At 37.4% G+C, this 21,030-nt stretch overlaps 1 protein-coding gene across 5 annotated transcripts in view; it reads left to right on the top strand.

Moving 5' to 3' along the window:
• RELN (reelin) overlaps positions 1–21,030 on the top strand; it is a 494,784-nt gene that overhangs the window by 55,340 nt on the left and 418,414 nt on the right. For all 5 annotated transcript variants that reach the window (XM_028118604.2, XM_028118612.2, XM_088018691.1 and 2 more), the window contains exon 2: positions 15,674–15,784. In XM_028118604.2, coding sequence (XP_027974405.2) covers positions 15,674–15,784 — 111 coding nt within the window. The remainder of the gene's footprint in view (positions 1–15,673; positions 15,785–21,030) is intronic.

Genomic DNA, 21,030 nt, shown 5'->3' on the forward strand with positions numbered 1-21,030 from the left:
ATAAATTTTCTGTTTATGATGGTCCCCGAGTGGTAGTCCTGGGGTGTTGAAAGCTGTGATGTGCATTATAGAGAAAACGCATGTGTTCCATAAGCTTTGTTCAGGCATGAGCTATAGTGTTGGTGGCTTTAATCTAAATGTTAGCAAATCAATAATACTCGTTAAAAGTAAGGTCGCCTTTAAACAGAAACACACATAAAACAAGGTGATGTAATGATGAGTTGGTGAAAATGTTGTTCCAGAGCCTGGAAGGAACCTAACCCTGTATGTCCCGCAGGAGCAGTCGTTTAGTGTTCGCTAATTCAGTGTTCGTGGTGGCTTTATAGAACATAGCTACCACATATATCGGGAATCAGCCGCATGATGTTGGAAGGGGTGGAAAAGTCTCGCCATCCAAATCTCATTTTCACCTTCTCTGCCAAGAAGATCATTCCAAATGAAGAATGTAGAACCAAGTACTTGAGAGAAGAGGTGAAGCTTGAGGTAGATGAAAGGTAGTGAGGTCCCAGACACTCCAGCCCCTGCGACGAAAAATGTACCCACATGGTTACTGAGCCACTTTTTCTGTCTCATAGATAGCAGAAGTAATACAACTACAAAGGTTGATAAAGATTCCAGCAGCCACAACCCATTTAACTTTACATTGCTTTATTAATAAATTCTAGAAATTCTTACCAGAATCTATAAAATAAGAGATTATAAATAATCCCTACTAGCAATCAGGAAAGAGAGGTGTTCTAGAGCATCCAGAAAGGGTTCTCTCCCAGATACGCTATGCTTATTTAACTCACCTCCCCTACTCCTCCCCCTCCCCTTCTCCTTCTCCCCACCCTTCTTCCTCCCTTTTTTGATATTGAATTCATAACCTATATAACTTTGGGTAAATGTTCTTTAAAGGCATAACTGCAAGTTCAGGAACTAGTTACCTTCTTTTCTTTATCATTAATTCACAGTCGGGACATATAGTGGTCTTTGTTTGCCAAGAACGTCACCACAGGCTCTGACACTGCTCTTTAGTGTATGCTCCCCAAATCCATGGCAACCTTGGCTGCTCATCCTCATTCTGGATTTGTTTCTGTCCTCATCAGTGACAGACTATTTGCTGGCAAGCATGAGGTCTCCTAAGAACAGGTGTCCCATTATATCCTCATCTTGTTAAACATCATTTGCACTAGGAGGAAACTGCAGTACTATAAAAGGCAAAGTGGCTTTTTACTGTAGTGGAATTCCTAATATAGTTTCAACTCAATTCAATTATAATTTTTAGTCCCATGGATAGCCTTCATTGGAAATTCTGTTTCCTATGAGGTATCAATCTGGAGCATTTCATGTCACTGTCATTGGTCTATCCCAGGACCACCTACACAAAATTTACCCAGGATGAACGCTGTTAAACATGCTATTCCTGATCTTTACCCCAGTCCTACAGAATCAGAATCCCCAGGGGAGTGGAAGGGGGAGGGGGAGACCTAGGGATCTGAATTTTAATAATCTTCTCAGGTGATTGAAAGTTCTAGTTGAAAAAGTAAAATAATCTGTGGGAGAAATTCGTTTGGCTCATAGTTCTACCAAATACTCATTATTCGATTTAAAGTAATAATTTTATTTATCAGGGTTAGCACTTGTAGAGTATGAGTCCATCTGTGTGCAATAAATATCGTAACTGACATTTTAAATTCTATTTGGAATTCTTTTTTTTTATTTTAAAGATTTTATTTATTTATTTGACAGAGAGAGAGCATAAGTAGTCAGAGTGGCAGGCAGAGGGAGAGGGAGAAGCAGGCTCTCCGCCGAGCAGGGAGCCAGACGTGAGGCTCGATCCCAAGACCCCAGGATCATGACCTGAGCTGAAGGCAGCCGCTTCTCTGACTGAGCCACCCAGGCACCCCTCTATTTGGAATTCTTAAATAGGCATTTCAACAGGCATATACAAATACTTGCAAACAAAATGTACAAGTTTATAAAAATGTGTCTGTATGCAAGTTTGCCTTTCATCCAACTCTAGTTTTCTATGGCAAGTCTTCAACTTAAGAATTTAGATGAATTTTCTAAAAAAAAAGTGAAAACAAATAAAAAACAAGTATGTGCTAAGGCTACATTAAAAGTTACTTAGAAATCCTATACCAGAAAATAAGGAATAGCACAGGTGCAAAACATGGTTAGTCCTTTGCAGACTCCTTTCATTTGAAAAATTTTTACCTAATCAGTTAATTTTTTCCTAGAATTCCAAGTCTCAAGACATTTCCTGATAAATATTCATACCTGCAGTTTGTCTTACAGTTGTATTGAGAATGCAAATTTATATTAAACTGTAAGATATTTTGTTATTTTAAGAAGGATTTTAAGGCTCATCATACTAAGTGCCATGTCGTAAAATATTAAGTGTGACATTTTCCATTTTACATATAGGAGAAATATATGTAATTGCAATTTGATGTTATATAAATTAGCAGTACATTTATTCCTTTTTAATAATTTATCCAATCGCTATCAGATGCTATCAATGTAAATGTCATTTAAGTTATATTCTTATTTAGTGATTATTCTTGTCTAAAGATTTTTGGAAGAGCATTTAGTTGTAGCTTATTAGAGGAGTAATTAGCTGTGCTTGTCCCTGAAAATGTCTGTTACATCATTTATTAAACATTATTTTGTGAATTTTAGTATTAGCAATTTCAGATTTTATGAATTGAATTTTGAAACATGGAACAAAGATTCTTCTGAAAAGGGCCAGGAACAATTACTCAAATGTTATTTTTTTAAACATGCAGATGGTTCACATTATGTCACCAGTACCAAGTAGTAGCACTTACTATTTGCTCAGTGGATGAATGAGTTGAGCAAGATACACACAAACACACACAAAAACATTAGATCTGACCATAAAGTAAATGAGAATTTTATGTTTGTCCTATATAAGTTAATTATAGAATTTTATAGTTTAATCATATGTATGCCATATGTCTGATTTACTCAATATGTATTTAAATGAATTCTTTGATTTTAGCACAGTTGCTTATAATTAATTAAGTGTATTTAAATGAACATATAGAGATGCCAAATGAGAATACTATGGAAAAACCCTTTTTAAAAAATTGTAATATTTTTACAGTTGTATTCAATATAACTGTTAGGATTTATATCAATTATTAATAATGCTGATTTAGTCAGTTTACAAACATAACAGAGATATAGAATATATAATATATGTAATATGTATAATACATAGCTCTGTCACATAACAGAAATCTATGACATACACATGAGTACCAGCAATGTCACCCTTGGGCATGTTCTTGAACAAGTATACAGTGTTGCAAATATGGAAATATTTTGAAAATTTGTAATGATATATCATCAAACCAAACAAAACTACAAACAAAGCATATATTTATGTCTTGAACAACTTGGGGCACACTCTTGGGAGTCATCCTGCAGTTTGTTAACATGAGTTCAAATTTTCTTTATTTACCCCCAGTCAAAACTGCATTTTATAGGAATTGGGGGGCACTTTGTGTTAAAAAGAAAAAAAATCCAAGAAAGTGTAATAAAAACAAAACTGTTACAGGCCTTTTGATTGTGTAAAGTCTTTAAACACCCGATTATATTGAAAAAAAATTATACATGTGTTTTTTCTTTAGGCAGCTGTGCATTTTATTGTAACACATTTACCTGTGTATATGCTTATGAGAACTACTAGGTGTATTTTTCTCATTCTAGAAAACCTTAATTAACATCCTTGTGTCAAAGAAAAAATTCTTCGGACTCCTTTGAGAAGGTTAGGGATAAAAAGTCTCCTAAAATGCTTTCTTTTAAGGCTGATCTTTGCTTAAATTTTAAAAAGTTGTGATGTTATTGACAAGGTAGTCTTTTCTTTAAAAAAGAAAGAACAAAAGGATAAAAATTGCTGAAAACCTGAACACCACATTCATCCACAGCACTTTAATAATTTATCAAGTGCAGGGCAACAATATGAAATTTTCATGTATGAGTATCATCCAGTTTCATGTGAAAGTAACATATGAAAAATAAGGTCAGAGATAAGACACAAATACCAGTAACTCTTATCTACAGTTCTCTAAATTACAATAGAGTGTAATTTATAGAGGAAAATAAATATTTTTGGTTCTAGGAACTAAATAATTTTATCATTATTTGTAGGAATTTTTTTAAAATTCAGAATTACATTATGAAAGTGAAAAGCGGATGATAAAAACATCATTACTATAACAGCAATTGGTACTCATACAGTGAAACATTGTAGAGTTATGTTTTTCTTTTTTATATTTAAGATGACTAGCTAAGGAATCCGTGTTTAGCATAGATTGGACAATCCTAAAGAGGTTTCAAAAACATTCAAGATCTCATCTCAGGTGCCTATTCTGACATACATCTCCAAGTCTCAGGACAGGATTTCACCTGAATAAGGTAGGTGAGATTTTACCCCAAATGTTAGTGCATTCAGAAATACTGAGTGTGTGCATGTGTGGGTGTGTGAGTGCATGTGTGCATGTGCAAGAGAGAGACAGACGGACAGCCCTAGGGAGTAAAGAACAGAAAGGCAATGTGGAGGCATGGAGAAACAGATTTACTTTACATTCACCAAATGCTGTCATTTAAACTTACTTCCAAAGGGCTTAATTTTAAAATGATAAATTCACAAACACATTTGACTGCACCCATTTTATGTCCTAGGATAAATTTAAAGAAGGGAAAGATCTCAGTGGCTCTCCTTTTATTACTGGTGCTGCTGGAAGAGAAGACTTTGAGACTATGTGTGGTTCATCTGAGTCTCTGAATCCATAATAAATATATCATAAGAGGCTTCCATGGAGATGGACTCTAGAAAATGCTTTAGTACATCATTAAATTTTGCATACAATCAGCCTCCTGTACCTATCACAATTCCCAGATCTTGCGCTGGGTTTCCTCTCCTTTCAGGGAGAGACAAAGGTGGGAGAGTGTTTGCCAGGGCGTTCTTCCCCTGCTTTCAGAGGTGGGCTGATCCAGAGCTCTTTGACCTTATTATTTTGATCATCAGCCTTGTCCTCCATCACACCACATTTAGTCCTCCCTGGAGGCCATTCTTTCTGCCTCCTTTGTCCCCCAAGGAACAGTGCAAATCCATACAAAATGAAAAAGAGGAGTAATAATACCAATAATAAAGGGCAGTGATAATGACTAGTGCAGCAAACATCAGGTTAAATGCATTCTACAGAGAAACCTGCTGGGCATGCTCCCGGGAAACTACGCCCATGTACCTGGGGCTTGGGGGGTACTGCTATGCCACTGCCTTCCAAGGTCAAGCCCCTACCATTCTCTCAGGACCTCCAGGAGATGCAGGCTGCTGTATTTAATCCAGTCCATCCAGCTTGAGGAGCACGGTTTCCATTTCTAGAGCCTCCTCTTATATGCCACCTAAGGCCCAGGGTTTTGGGTAGTTGTTGGGATACCTAGGTAGGGCAAGCATGACCTCTCTCTGCCCTTCATAAAAAGGCTCACTGGTGTCCATTTGTTTCTGGTCTGATTTTTTAAGATCTTTGTATTCAGTTTACTACTATGCATTCATGTCCTCCCTCAGAGACTCTTGACCTCCGGTCATTTCTTTTAAATATTTACTGGGATAATTTTTTTTTCTCAGCTGTTGTTGGTTTGGGGGATGTTATTATTGAAATGGCTTTCTTAATATTTGAAAGCTACATAAAATCATGTCATACTGGAATTAATACATGTAATGAGAAGTAGTTTAGGGATCATGTTTATAGAGGTTTTCAATTAAATTATAATGTATTTTTAGATGGTCTCTATTTCGTACCCAGAGCTAGGGGCACTTTAACTAAAAAGGAAGCAGTAGTTGAACACTCTATGTTGATGAAATTTTGCAGCAAATAAACTCAGTTTATTTTATTTTTAGAGTAATATGTTTGCTCCTCAGGCTATTTAATCTGTTCTGTATTCAAAAGGCAAACAAGTTTCTGTTCACAAGGCAAAATGCAGCAACATTTTTTTTAATATTGACAATATTAGTTCTGCTGGTGTTTTTCCTTTTCAAAATATATGAAAAATAAGAAATAGAAACTCTGCAATTGCTGCACTATCACTAATACTTAATTTCAACATTTTTGCAATTTGCTATCTTCCGATGTTTGTCATCTTGAAAAAGATGGTAACATCATTTCATATATATGTTTCTTTTCTGCACATATTAAAGGCCTTTCCTATAAAGTAGTAATGGAAGATGCTTGAAGTGATCAAAATTTAATGGCCCGTACTGCATTTGTAGGCCAGAAGCTTTAGCATGAAATGCAACAGCATTAAACGTTGAAATTTATTTTCTTCCAGACTTTCATCTTACAGTGATTTTCTGCAAGAATGGTATTAGGGTCTTGTTGGGAACAGTTAATAGAAGCTCTAATAGATAATAACTGACTCTGTAATTAGTCATTTCAAGACAGAGGTACTCTCTGAGCCACTGATAAGAATTGAATTGTGTCGCTACATCATGTTTTCATTCTGCTGTCACAGCCCAGCAATCCATATTCATAGACTCCTGGAGCTGAGCTCATTGCCAATTTAACACAGATGTGGGAGCGATATGCACAACCTCCTCAGCCTTTTGATCCCTTCTTATTTCTTATTTGAGGAAATGGCAGAGTAACTTCAGAGTGAGGATAAGGCATAAGGTGTTTTAGTGACAAAATTACTGGAAGATTAATTTGATACGTACCTAAAATACATGTGATTATATATTCACACACAAAGTACACATGGGCAAAAGAAACACTATCATGGTTAAATGTAAAATTCCACCAAAATTTTCTCAGACATTTCTGATTTTTGAGTACCATAATAAAATACTGCATAGATTTTCAGTTTTTGTGTCCTGCAGGAGAAACCTTCATGTTCATCTACCTCTATGAATAACACTGGTTCTTTTTTCTCTGTCGAAAGGATGCTGGATATCACAATTTTAGTTTCATCAGCTACCCTATATTCTCAGTTTTATTTTATTTTATTTTGTTTTGTTTTAATGTTATTTTATGTTGTAACAAGTGTTTCTGTAGGGTTGAATTCAATAAACATTGAGCTCTTCCACTGAGCCAAGCTCTGAGGAAGATGGAGAGTGCTCATGTGTTCCACAGTTTCTGAGAGCTTCGGGGTCACTGAGAGGGGAGAGGTGGCTTCCGCAGGAGATCAGAAGAGACTTTGTGAGAGAGATGACATTGGGATCTGTGCCTGAGGAATGGGGAGGATTTTAACCAAAGGAAACAGGGAAAGTCATTTTAGGTGAGGACTCCCTTTAAAGAAAGACAAGGAGACAGGGAAGTAATGTTCTGGTTTAACTGGGTCAAAGGGTGTTTTCAGCTGAAACAGGGAAATTTGGAGAGAGTGGTTATAGCCAAGCCTGAAGGTCTTTGAAACCACACTGAAGACAGGATTTTAATCTATGGGCAATAGGAAGCTAAAGATGTTTGCTGACCAAAGGAATGATACGATCTGGTAAAGACACATTTGCTTTCTGATTATTAGTAATCATATACATGCTTTATTTTTCCTCTAAAATGCACTGGTAGGTTCAAAATTCTACTTGCAATCTGTAATGTTGATATTGCTTTTTTTTTCCTTTACAGTTTAAGTAGCTAGTCCTCTGTACATTTTTTAATTAATTAATTAATTTATTTATTAACATATAATGTATTATTTGTTTCAGGGGTGCAGGTCTGTGATTCATCAGTCTTACACAATTCACAGCACTCACCATAGTACATAACCTCCCCAATGTCCATCACCCAGCCACCCCATCCCTCCCACCCCCCTCCCCTCCATCAACCCTCAGTTCGTTTCCTGAGATTAAGAGTCTCTTACGGTTTGTCTCCCTCTCTGGTTTCATCTTGTTTCATTTTTCCTCTCTTCCCCTATGGTCTTCTGTCTTGTTTCTCAAATTTTTCATATCGTGAGATCATATGATAATTGCCTTTCTCTGATTGACTTATTTCGCTTAGTGTAATACCTTCTAGTTCCATCCATGTCTTTGCAAAGGGCAAGATTCCATTTTTTGATGGCTGTGTAATATTCCATTGTGTGTATATATATATATATATATATATATACCACATCTTCTTTATCCATTCATCTGTCGATGGACATCTAGGCTCTTTCCATAGTTTGGCTATTGTGGACATTGCTGCTATAAACATTGGGGTGCACGTGCCCCTTTAGATCACTACATTTGTATCTTTGGGGTAAATACCCAGTAGTGCAATTGCTGGGTTGCAGGGTAGCTCTATTTTCAACTTTTTGAGGAACCTCCATACTGTTTTCCAGAGTGGCTGCACCAGCTTGCATTCCCACCAACAGTGTAGGAGGGTTCCCCTTTCTCCGCATCCTCGCCAACATCTGTCATTTCCTGACTGTTAATTTTAACCATATTTTAACCATTCTGACCGGTGTGAGGTGGTATCTCATTGAGGTTTTGATTTGTATTTCCCTGATGCTAAGTGATGTGAGCACTTTTTCATGTGTCTGTTGGCCATTTGGATGTCTTTTTTGCAGAAATATCTGTTGATGTCTTCTGATTGGATTATTTGTTCTTTGGGTGTTGAGTTTGATAAGTTCTTTATAGATTTTGGATACTAGCCCTTTATCTGATATGTCATTTACAAATATCTTCTCCCATTCTGTCGGTTGTCTTTTGGTTTTGTTGACTGGTTCCTTTGCTGTGCAAAAGCTTTTTATCTTGATGAAGTCCCAATAGCTCATTTTTGCCCTTGCTTCCCTTGCCTTCAGTGATGTTTCTAGGAAGAAGTTGCTGCAGCTGAAGTCGAAGAGGTTGCTGCCTGTGTTCTTCTCAAGGTTTTTGATGAATTCCTGTCTCACATTTAGGTCTTTCATCCTTTTTGAGTCTATTTTTGTGTGTGGTGTAAGGAAATGGTCCAGTTTCATTCTTCTGCATGTGGCTGTCCAATTTTCCCAACACCATTTGTTGAAGAGACTGTCTTTTTTCCACTGGACATTCTTTTCTGCTTCCTCTGTACAACATTTTAATGCAAAAATATAAAAGATATAAAAATTGACTCTAAGGAAATAAAGTCTCCTTGGGAAGGGTTTGATAAATTTATCATAAACATTTGTGAAACCATGAAAAGAAGTAGATAATATGGCAGATTGATGTGTTTAAGTAGATGCTTACCTATTTAAAGTCATTAAAATATCTTATGATTTGATATAAACCTTTGGTGTCTAAAATGGATCACTGGCGGCTCCTGTCATATGGTGGTGATATATTTCAATTTTTATAAAATAACCAGAATTGATAGGATGTCAGATAGAGTTTATAAGAATTTCGCTAATAGGGAACTAGTTCTAAATATCTTTTTTTGCCTTTCTAGCTAGTAAAGTCCAAATTATAGTTCTAACACAGTTCTTGGCTCATAGAAGGTTTTATGTATATCTTTATCTATATGCACACACACATATATAGCAATATACATATATTTCCATATATATTACTTTAAGTCTGAATGTATTATGTACTTTCTAGTGCATTTTATTATTTGGGTTAGTTTGCTCATCTTAAGTGCATTTGTAATACGTGTGTTTAAAATACACTTCTTCCTTTCTCTTTTAAATAGGATTTTTTGGGGGGCGCCTGGGTGGCTCAGTTGTTAAGCGTCTGCCTTCAGCTCAGGTCATGATCCCAGGGTCCTGGGATCGTTCCCTACATCGGGCTCCCTGCTCAGCGGGAAGCCTGCTTCTCCCTCTCCCACTCCCCCTGCTTGTGTTCCCTCTCTCGCTGTCTCTCTGTGTGAAATAAATAAATAAAATCTTTAAAAAAAATAGGATTTTTTTCTGAAACAAAATTTAAAAGACTAGCACAACAAAATTTTAAAGACTAGCACCTATATTCAGCAATTATTCACATTATATAATAAACTTCTTTTCAAGTGAACTGATACTTGGCTAAATATTATTTGTTTCCCATCTTCTTACTATTAGAGCACATGGCTCATAATCTTTGAAAGAGAAAGAAGGGTTTGCATATTAACTGGGCTAGTTAAATTAAGTTAGATATAGGTAGTCCTAATAGTTGTTCATCTTAAAGGTAGTTCAAATGCAAAAACTTTGTACAATTTTCCCCTATCTTAGTGTGCCCAAATTTATACCTTTTAACTAAAACTTCTACTTATGCAAAGGTAGTTTCATAAAATATTTTTAAAGGAAACATTTTTTAAATGACATTAGCTTTGCAACATTTTAAATTATGTAGTGGGACTATAACATTCTGAATCAGAAACTTACAAAAATATAAAAGTTGTAAATTTTCCTTCTAGTTCATGTACATAGTAATAATTTTACATTCAGTGATGTGAGCTTCATTTTTTTCTATCATGAGCCATATTGATACTGTGTATATAGTAAACTTTTTTTTTAAAGATTTTATTTATTTATTTGACAGAGAGAGAGAGATCACAAGTAGGCAGACAGGCAGGCAGGGGGAGAGGGAGAAGCAGGCTTCCCACCGAGCAGGGAGCCCGATGCGGGGCTCCGTCCCAGCACCCCAGGATCATGACCTGAGCCGAAGGCAGATGCTTAACCGACTGAGCCACCCAGGTGCCCCCATAGTAAACTTTCAAAACAATTTATCAGAGATCACTCTTCTGCTTTCACGAAGATTATTTCAATTGCCTGGATGGCAGCAGTGTGTGGATGTAACTGATGAGCTAAGACTGGAGAAGGCCAGCTAGTGCTTGAAGGGTGAGTCCCAGTGGAATTAGAGGAACAAAAGTCAAGTCAGGGCACATAGGAAGGGTAATAACTAGTGCACATTGGGGGTCACATGGAGCTTGAGCGAAAGGAATCAGGAAGATATCAGAGGGTAAGGTAATTATTAAGTGTGAAAACAGAAACTGGCAGTGACTGATGATGCAGAATCACCCAGGTGAGGGACAGCAAGCCAGGGCAACCTCGATGCCTGAGACAATTATTTGTAATTGTGGGGTTTTTGTTTGTTTGTTTAGGAAACCCTGACAGACTAACCAGAGGCTGTAAGTAGAGAGAAATAGAAGCATTTGATGAAAGGGAAAGCGAAGGATAGAGAGATGTATATTCCTGACGTAGTTGCAAAGTTGGAGTGTCTTGGCATAAAGTTTTCGGCATCTTGCTCAGATTGTTCCTGTGTTCGCTGCTGGTGTTCTCGTCAGTAAAAACATGCAGGCTGCAGACATTCTGAAGTTTCCTGCAAGCTATCAGGGAATCCAAACTGTGTCAGATGTTTTTTGAATGCAGAAGTTGGACCCGTTGTCTTGTTGAATAAAAGGGAACCTGGTGATCGAAAAGCTATGTCTCATATCTCGTAAGAGTTTGGGCAACATATCCTCTCTCTGAAGCAAAGAGACTGATTTTCAGTTCACATATGGATTATGCATTACATCTGTTTAAAGAAGGAGAAGGAATGCTTGTCAAGACAGCAGTTTTTCAAAGGCAAATATCATTTTTCCCCTCAAAAATAACTCTAAACTCCCAACTCTAGCAAACGGAGAAATAGATTATAATCAGTTAGTTTCTAATAGGGAACTCTTCGTTTAGATGATTTGTGTAAACACATAGCCTGTGAGAATGTAGGTGATCTGCCTTTTTTTTACAAATGTCTTCAACTGGCCTCTTGGTCCCGCATCGATCATTTTGCATTCTGGGAAACATTTTAAAATATATAAATAGCCAACTTTTCTTTCTTATTTTTTTTTCCATGTGGTTTTTCCAGGTGGGATTCATTTGATGTATAAAATCTAGGATTCACAACATACTTTTCCTCTGGAAACGAGTTGAAGATAAGCCAACCTTGTGCCATTTTTGTATGAATGAGTTATTCATTAATACATATTCCAATAAATATTTATTGAACACCCAAAAGTGTCAGGAATTGTTCCAGATGCTTGAGGTGTACTACTGAACAAAACACTTAGGATATCTGCCTTGATGGAGTTCACATTCTGAAGAATGAGAATGACAGTAAACATAATAAACAAAAACCATTGTGAGGAAATGTATGATTATAATAGGCTAGAAGGTGATAATTACCTGACAATCTGAAGGAGGAGAGTCCAAGGCAGAGGAAGGCGCCGGGTGCAAAGACTGGGCATGTCTGAGCAACAACAAGGAGGCTAGTGTGCCTGGAGTGGGATGAGCCAGGAGGAGAGTGGAAGGAGATGAGGAAAGAGGGAATGGAGGCAGGTCATGTAGGACTCTGGAGGCCACTGTAAAGACTTTGACGTTGACTTAGCAGGGAAGCTGTAAGCCGAGGAGTGACATGATCCAATGGATCTTCTAAAGAATTCCTCTGACTCTTATACTGAGAATAGACTCTAGAGAGAGGAGGGTAGAACCAGGAAGACCAGATTGAGGTCTAATGCAATAATCCATGTGAGAAATGAAGGTAGCTTAGACCAGCGTAGTCGTGGTCAGATTCTGGGGATGTTCTGAAGGCAGGACCAATAGAATTTACTGATGGACTAGATGCAGCATATGGGAGAAGGTGATTCCAAAGCTGACTCATCAGGACAGACGGTGCTACCAGCAACTGATTTGGTGACGGCTGTAGGAGAAGCAGTTTTGAGGGACGGGGTAGGCATTCAGTTTTGGTCATGTTGAGGTTGAGACATATCTTCAACATCCAAGTGGGGTTGTTGAACAGCATCTTGATATATATCTGGAGTGTATATATATATATATATATATATATAGAGAGAGAGAGAGAGAGAGAGAGAGAGAGAGAGAGAGGGGTATGTAGAGACCTGGACAGGAGACAGAAATTTGGGAATAGTCAGTTTATGGATGGCATTTTAAAGCCAAGAGACTCTAAGGGTAAGAAGTGTTTTTTGCAGTAATTCAATTCTGTTTTCTAAGACACTCAATGTTTAGAAATGATATGTCCACCTAGCCATGAGGTTACCAAACAATCGGTATTCATCTCACTACAACTAGGAATAGGACCAAGCAGGGAGAATAGCTCACCCCATCTGACATTGCACATTATTGTTGGTAATAAATTTCAATCCTCTTATTCCTGGGATGTTTTCACTAGACCTTGCTGTTTCAGCAATATCTTTTGGAAGAGAAGGCATATTAATAACAAGCTGGGGATGCCACTTATCTTGAGCCTGCTAAGGTCACAGCTGAGACTTGATGTAGACTGTTGGTGGAAATGTAGTAGTGCACGGGGAGGGTAGATGGACCATTGGAGCAGGCAGCAGGACTCAGATGTGGGCAGTCCAGTGATTGGCTGTGTCTTTAGCGGATGTGAGGAAGGCTGTGAAGGGCTCCAGGTCTCCAGAAGGGAAGAGCAAGGCAGGGCTTCAAGCTCTGAAAAAGGGCAGGGAAAGGGAGGTTTCACTGATGAGTTACTATATGCATGATTGTTTGTTAAAGAGATAGATACACTGATAGATTGTAGATATATTTCTTTTCACTCTTACAGTGAATTGGATAGTATCATTCTTTTTGTAAATGAGGAATCTGAGCCAAGGTCACACACTGATCAGAGGTAGAGAGGTGAGATTGAGATTCAGGTTTGCCTCACTCCCTAACTCATAAAACTTGTATTTTTTTGGTTTCTTGGGAATAGTAACCATAGTAGAAGCATAAAGGAACGGAGAGGAGTCCACAGGGGCTATATTTGTGCATTTAATGCAGAATTGCTGCTGTCCTACTGGACTAGAGTGGAGTGGATTGAGAGGAAGTGGGTAAAAGCAGGGTCCCATGGGTCCACAGTGAGAACTGCAGGTTGGGTCTGATTTGCTGGGAAGGACAGCCTAAGACACTTCCTTAGAGTCCAGAGGCTAGTATAGTTAATTTAATAGAAAGCAACTTAATTCTAAACCCCACTGGATGGGGACACAGAAGCTGTTTAAGCACTTCTTACCTTGGCCAAGATAACTCACTGAACCAAAGGGTGGAGGCAGCAGTAGAGCTGACTGTGGGAACCTGGAGTCGGCAAAACAGGGGGCTGATGATTAGGGTGTGATTCTATAAATGAGGAGATTGAGACTCTAAGAGATGAAGTGGTTTTGCTCAAGAACAGATAGTAGCAGATAAGTACCTGGTGCCCGGATCCCATCCCTTACCCAGGCTAGGGCTCCATCCACCATGCCGTAGGAGTCACCTCTTGGCCACCCTCAACCCTCTTCCTCTCTAATAACAGTGACACTGAGTCCTGCAGCTTTTACTTTCCTTTTCTTCAAATACTCCTCATGCATGTGAATAATCTGGAAAATAGTGTATTAAACAAGGGTTTGGTCATGTCACTTGGCTTCTGTGGCATTCGGAGTTGGGGAGGGGGTGGTGTGCAGGCAGAGAGAAAACAAGAGAGATGCTGGGTAATCAGCATCAAACATGTTAGATGATATCAGATGGTCCTGAACAAGGTTCTAAACTGCTCTGTGCCACAAATTCCTCATTTGTATCCTGGGAGTAATAATAGTACCCCTTTTATAGAAACGTTTTGATAATGAGATAATACATATTAACTACTTAGCTCAGTGCCCAGCTGAGTGGTTTACGTGCTAGCAGTCAAGATATTAGCTATTATTAAAGAATGTGGAGGTGATTTACTCCAATATCCAATGCTTTTGTGGGGGTAGCATGATGTCAGGCTGTTCTGTTGATCTACGAGTCTTGTTTTATGCTTTATAATATGGACGCTTCAGACCCTTTAGCTCTATTCACTGGATTCCCTGGAGTTTAATTTAAACATTCTCATTGAAGTTAATGTGACTCTGGCCATTCTCCTAACTGCCACCGAGCATGATGACAGTCTTGTACTGTGCACTACCAAAATAATACTACCTCTTCCTGGCTGCTTCCTACAAATGGCATCATCTTAATCTTATAAAACCAATGCAGGAGAAAATATTATGTCAAGGTGGAAATTATAATCATTATTTTAGGGTGGTGAGCAAGACAAAATTGTAAGAAGCCAAACCTGAGTGGCATACAGATACATTGTATTTGACCCTTTTTTCCCAGGAACATCCTGATTTTCTGGTTATGAAATCATTTGGACTCCTCTTGCAGACTTTGTTCTGGAACTTAAGGCATGCAGTGGTCTTCCTTCTTTGTTCTCAGAAGGAAAAAGACTAACTGTCTTCATGCAAATTAGTCTGCTTTTGTTGAAAAACTTCAGGGGATTCATCTATGAAATGTAGACGCACAATTAGAAATACAGTGCAACTTACTGTTCTTCTTCCAGCCGATGTAAGATTGTTTCCCACAGTATGGAATACTTTAAAAAAAAAAGTGTTTAATCGCAATGCCAAAACTCCAGCAATGCCTTTGACTGCCTTCAGGGGTGGTGATGGAGGTGGGGAAGCTAGCTATTCAATACTACATTATTTTCAGATGATTTTGCATATAGCTGGGGAACGTGGAAATGAATGCAGGAAGATAGATCTAATGTACTAAATTTAGGACCAGCAATTACAGCTACTGGAGTTCTGAGCTTCTTTCTGCTCCTCTGCAATTCCTAATATAAAGAAAATACTAACTACCAATAGTATAAAAATAGTTTTTTAATAATGAGTAAAACTGTTTTGACAGTGTTTAACTCTTCAGAAATGTATCTCAGTATTCTGATTGTATTGATTGAGGTTTCTTTTCTTTTTCCCTTCCTGCATTTCAGTGACAATTTCAACAAGCACCTTCTTTGACGGCTTGCTGGTGACAGGACTATACACATCTACAAGTGTTCAGGCTTCACAGAGCATTGGAGGTTCTAATGCTTTTGGATTTGGTAAGCTATCCTGACATTAGAAATCAGTAATTGTCAATGTTTAAACAATTACAGGTCTTGTTTTTTGAAACATCTGTTTTAAAAGGATCAGACATTGATGACTTCAGAGAAACTAATCTGAAGTGTTTTTTGTGTTGTTTGCTTGAAATTAGGTGAATTGAAATAAGTCATGTGAATGTACAGCCAACCACAAGCTTGGTGTGACAATCTTTCTATCCCTCTCTGTCTATTGACGCTATTATACTTGGTCTTGGGGAATCAGGTAGATTTCTATGTTCTGTCATTTAGGTTGCTGGAATTGGAATTTACTCCGATGCCCATGCAATTATTCCATAACCTGTTTTTTTAAAGTATTATTATTTTTAAATGAACTCTACCTCCAATGTGGGGCTCGAACTCATGACCCTGAGATCAAGAGTTGCATGCTGTGCTGACTGAGCCAGCCAGGTGCCCCTCAACAAGCTGTTTTTATAAACAGTTCTTACGATCCTGGATTAGGTGAAAAATGTCACGTTAGGTTTGGCAAGGAAGCCTTGCACAAAGTGGAAGGTAGTAATGATTGTTAAAATGATTGAATTCTATGAGTATTCATGAAAGAATGTGTTTTAATATTTAATGCCCTTACATGGAGTCCTTGTCCTTGAATCAGAGACTTGGCAGGTTACTTAAATGGGGAAGCAGAAGGCTACATGATTGTTACTGAGCCCAGAGGATTCTCAATTTTGAAATCCCTGGTTTACCCATTATGCGGTAAACATGCCAAGCTGGAATTAAATAGTCCCTTTTCAGCATCAAAAATGCAAATTTAATATCTCCGTTTATATAAGACATGAAATCACTGATCTTACTTTGAAATTGGAAAACTGCACAAGACTCCCTACATTGATATGAAAAAGATAGAATTGCCTTATTAGAGTCAGCCATGTGTTCAGCGTTTTATCTTTTCTGGGCTATTATTAAATAGATAATTTTTACCTACTTTTGATAAATAATAGGACACCTCCTCTGCACCAAGTCCTAGCAATAGCTGTGTCCAGGTGACTCATTGATTGATGTCAGAGCAGTCCTGCTGATGCCCCATTGTCACCCTGCTGGCCCAATACGAGACTCACAGCCTCGGGGCTTCACGGAACCTGGAAGTCATTTAATCATCACTTTAAATTATTTGACATTGAGAATTTGCCCTATTTTTAAAAGATCTCCGATAAGCTTTTACAATGTGTTAGTAACTACTTCTAAGTTCTAATCCTCAAGAAAAAAATATTCTTAGGTCTAAAAATTCTGCTTATTTAGCCCCATCCTTTTTTTGCTCTGCAGCAGTGAAAGGTCAGCTTACGTTCCTATCGACGTACATAATATATATGATGTGCTACCTATTACGTTACAACAGGACTCACAAGCAGGGTTGCCACATTTAACAAATAAAAATGTGAAGGCCATCTGGTTAAATTTGGCTTTTAGATAAACAATTTTTTTTCGTGAAAGAATACAGTATTTGGGATAAGGTGTTCTGGGTTCTCCCTTAGCAGAATTAAATCAAAACCTCAAGGAGTGGGGTGTGGGCATTGGTTGTTTTTAATGTCATTTCGGTTGCTGGATGGGGATGTTGCAATGTTCATGCAGGGCTGAGAAGTGCTGTACTGGGTTGGTCCAGGTCTGGTAGCAGCAGCCCCTGGAACCTGTCACTGCAGGGTTCCAGCCTGTCTCTAGACTCAGTGAGTCAGATATGCTGGGGGTGAGACCCAGTGACCACTTTCTAAGAAGCCGTCCTGGTGATTTGGGTACACACCAAAGTTTGAGGACCACTGGTCTACATTCATTAAATGGGAGAGATAGACATTATTTAACTGACCGCATACATAACATAATAGCAAATCTTGCTTAGAGGCAAGCTTTCAGAAGTCCTGAGTGCTTGAAAGGTTATGCCAGAGAAATGAGCTCTGGTTGGGAGTGAAATGGCATGGAGGTAGGAGAGGCTTTCCTAAGGAAGTGGCGTTGAGTGGAGATGTAAGTTTGATTTCCTCTTCTGTGAAAGGGGTTGGTAAGGCACCTGCTTTATAAGGTTCGTGAGAATTAAAGGGGGTTATTTACATGAAGCCCTTTAACACATAGGAAACACTCAGTAAAACTAGGGATCCCATAATTTTCCTGATAACTGAAGCAGCTGCTTTCCCTAGCCCAGGAGTTGTATATACCTCCTTTGAGAGGCAAAAAAACAGTTTTTAGGAGGAATTAATCTGGGGTTTGTAGATCCAGATGATTCGAGACGACTTGGCTGAATGAAATAGCTGTCACCGGCCACAATGGAGCCTTTCCCTGAGAAAAATCATTAAATCTCATTTATAAGTATGTTGTAACACATTTTGAAAGGACACATAAAATGCAGGTGTCATATTGCCTCTGATTTTTGCTAGGTAAGACAAACAAAAAACTAGGAATGCAATTGTTAGAAGTTATTTTTTTAATTAATTTTATTTCAGAGAGAGAGAGAGAGAGAGAGCAGGGGGAGGGGCAGAGGGAGAGGAAGAGAGAGAGAATCTCAAGCCGACTCCACACTCAGTGTGGAGCCTCGACTTGGGGACTTGACCGACTGAGCCACCCAGGTGGCCCAATTGTTAGGAGTTATTTGAGACACCTGGGCTTCTAGACATTTTCTCTGGTGACTTTGAAAGCTATAGAAAGGCAGTTTCACTTGAAATAGAATGTTTTTTGATTAGCTTAAATTGCAGTTAGTCTCCCCATCTCCATGAACCCTGTATCATGAGGTTGATGGTCTGAAGAGGCTTCAAAACATGAAGTCCGCCCATGGTCTTTTGACTTCCGTAACCACAGCTCAGGCCTCCCACCATCGGCCTTTTTATAGGACATAATTTTTACATGGATGGATGGATAAGTGAATCTTTTGTTAAGTTCCAGTAATAGCCACATAAGTTTACATGGATTTATATGATAGTGGTAAATTCCTTTAAAAAATTTAATTATACACTTCAATATTATTAAACAGAGTTAATCTTTGGAAGTGATGTTTTTGAATAGAGAGTAGGAGATAGTTTAGATAAATGGTCACCTTAGAAAACAAAAGCACATTAATTTTTGGTATTTGACTTAAGTTTAATATATTCTTTACAATTTAAGAAAATGAAGATCTGAGTAGGGTGCAGATAAGAAAAGAGGAAACTCTTACAGAAGGTAAATTGTAAAAAGAATTGCTGCTTTTTGGTAGTTTAGTATTACAGTAGGATCAGGCTGAAAAAATGTGGCATTCTTTGATCTAGAACAAAAGAGTTATTGAATACGTAATCTATCATTAGGCTCTGACTTAATTGATGGAATGTTAAGCAAACTTGGTTTGTTTGGCATTTTCCCAACATAGCACAGGATTAGGGTGGGATATATTTAACTAACTGTGTTAAATAAGACAAAGTAAAACATCAAGTTGAGTCTAAAAAGGACTTTTGAAAGTTTTTTCCTTTTATAGTTAATTTTAATTGTACTAATTACATGAAAGTTATAGCCTGCTCCCTTTTAAATATAAAATGTGTGTGTGACCAGCCAAAATAAGACTGTAATTATTCTTAAGATACTGTTGTATAAGTGTAATTCCACTAACATAACTACAGCCTATTATGCAAAACCAGAATTCTTTAAAATGCATGCCTCACTGACCAAAAATAGACAAATGCCTAATAGCCAGAAATACATTAAAACAATAGCAATGCAAAAGCTGACTATATGCCAACAATGCGTGATTTGAAATACCTCATTTTGCTTGTCAATATAAGAAAACATGCTGCCCTAGGGAAGAGTGATGTTTAATTATGGATATCTCTTTGTGCATCCCAGAAGAAAAAAAAAATGCTTCCTCTTGTCTTTGGCATTGAATTCCAGCTCAATCATGTAAATCTTCAAGGCTCTTTGTGGTTGCTCAATGAAAGGCTATTTGAATAGCCTTTCATACAAAATTATTCCTTTTCCAGAGGCTGAGATGCATTTTACTCAATATTATATTGAGTTATTATATTACTCAGTATTCTGGCTCTAAAAGCATTTTACTCAGTTTTTGGTATTCTAGCTCTAAAACTGGAGAACTGGGTTTGCAGGTCTGACGAGTAGCAGCCACACTTCAAATTGTTAGACCTTGCATAAATTAAATGTTTGTGCTTTGCCATTACTAGATCATTGTGCTCAGCTAATACATGAGCCATTTTAACAGTTTTTCATGTAAACTTTTGTAATTTTCTATATGTTTCCTTTCCTTTTCCTATAATAATGAGGCATTCTGGATCCAATCGTTTGTTAAATTACAAAATTCCTAAAATGGCAAGATTTGATGAAATCCAAGTTTGGGGAGAAAATACGGTGAATAGATCCAAGATTTTTTCTTTCATGTTTTTAATGAACATTAAGCAACTAACCTAAGAATTTAATATTTTCAATATTATTTTTAAAACATGGTAGAATTTTTAACTTAATAATCTGATTTGTTTTTCCACTGTAATCTGACACTCTAACTTTAGATGAATAGGGATATATTTATAAAACACATTATTTAAGTGTTTTAAGGTTTAAAATTTTAGTAAACTTTGTGTTGGTCACTAGTTAATAAAAATGCATACTTTACCAGTAGATTTTGATTGTATGTTAATGTTTCATTGCCATGATGCAAATTTTTGTCACTACTTTGTTTTATTGTCATTAAAAATAAAAATACAAGCTTTGTTTAAGCTAAATTTTGGTTATCATTCACATTGAAACTAAGTAGAACCTTTTACAACTTCTACAATTTTACTAGTTGTCACTAGGAATGTAGATTCCTGGGCATTAAATACAGTTCAATCTTAGGTGTCCTATCCTTGTGCCTTTGAGACACACACATATGTTATACATACATATATTTAGGCTTTAAAAAAATATAAAGAGGGGACAGCCACTAGGAACTTCATTAAATAGGGTTCTCTATAGTAATGCTATTTATTTACTGGCCTAAATTAGGCTAAATTACTCAGAATGATCTTGTTAAATTTATTTTGTCTGTCTTTACAAAGAAATGCTTTGTAACACGCTTGAGGAATTTTAAACATATTCAGGGATTTTGAAGGCATGACCTTTTATTGGATATGGTAAATGATCTATAGTTAACAAGAAGACTTTAGGTTAATTAAACAAATTGCTGTAGTCAATGGTACCAGGAGAATAGCTGACAAGAGTTGAAATTGCCATTAATTTTTCCTATTTACTGGGTATTA

The sequence above is a fragment of the Eumetopias jubatus genome, unplaced genomic scaffold (assembly GCF_037043125.1).
Source record: "Eumetopias jubatus isolate StellerSeaLion01/CBP00866 unplaced genomic scaffold, mEumJub1_p1.0 scaffold_14, whole genome shotgun sequence".
In the NCBI taxonomy this organism is placed as follows: Eukaryota; Metazoa; Chordata; class Mammalia; order Carnivora; family Otariidae; genus Eumetopias; species Eumetopias jubatus.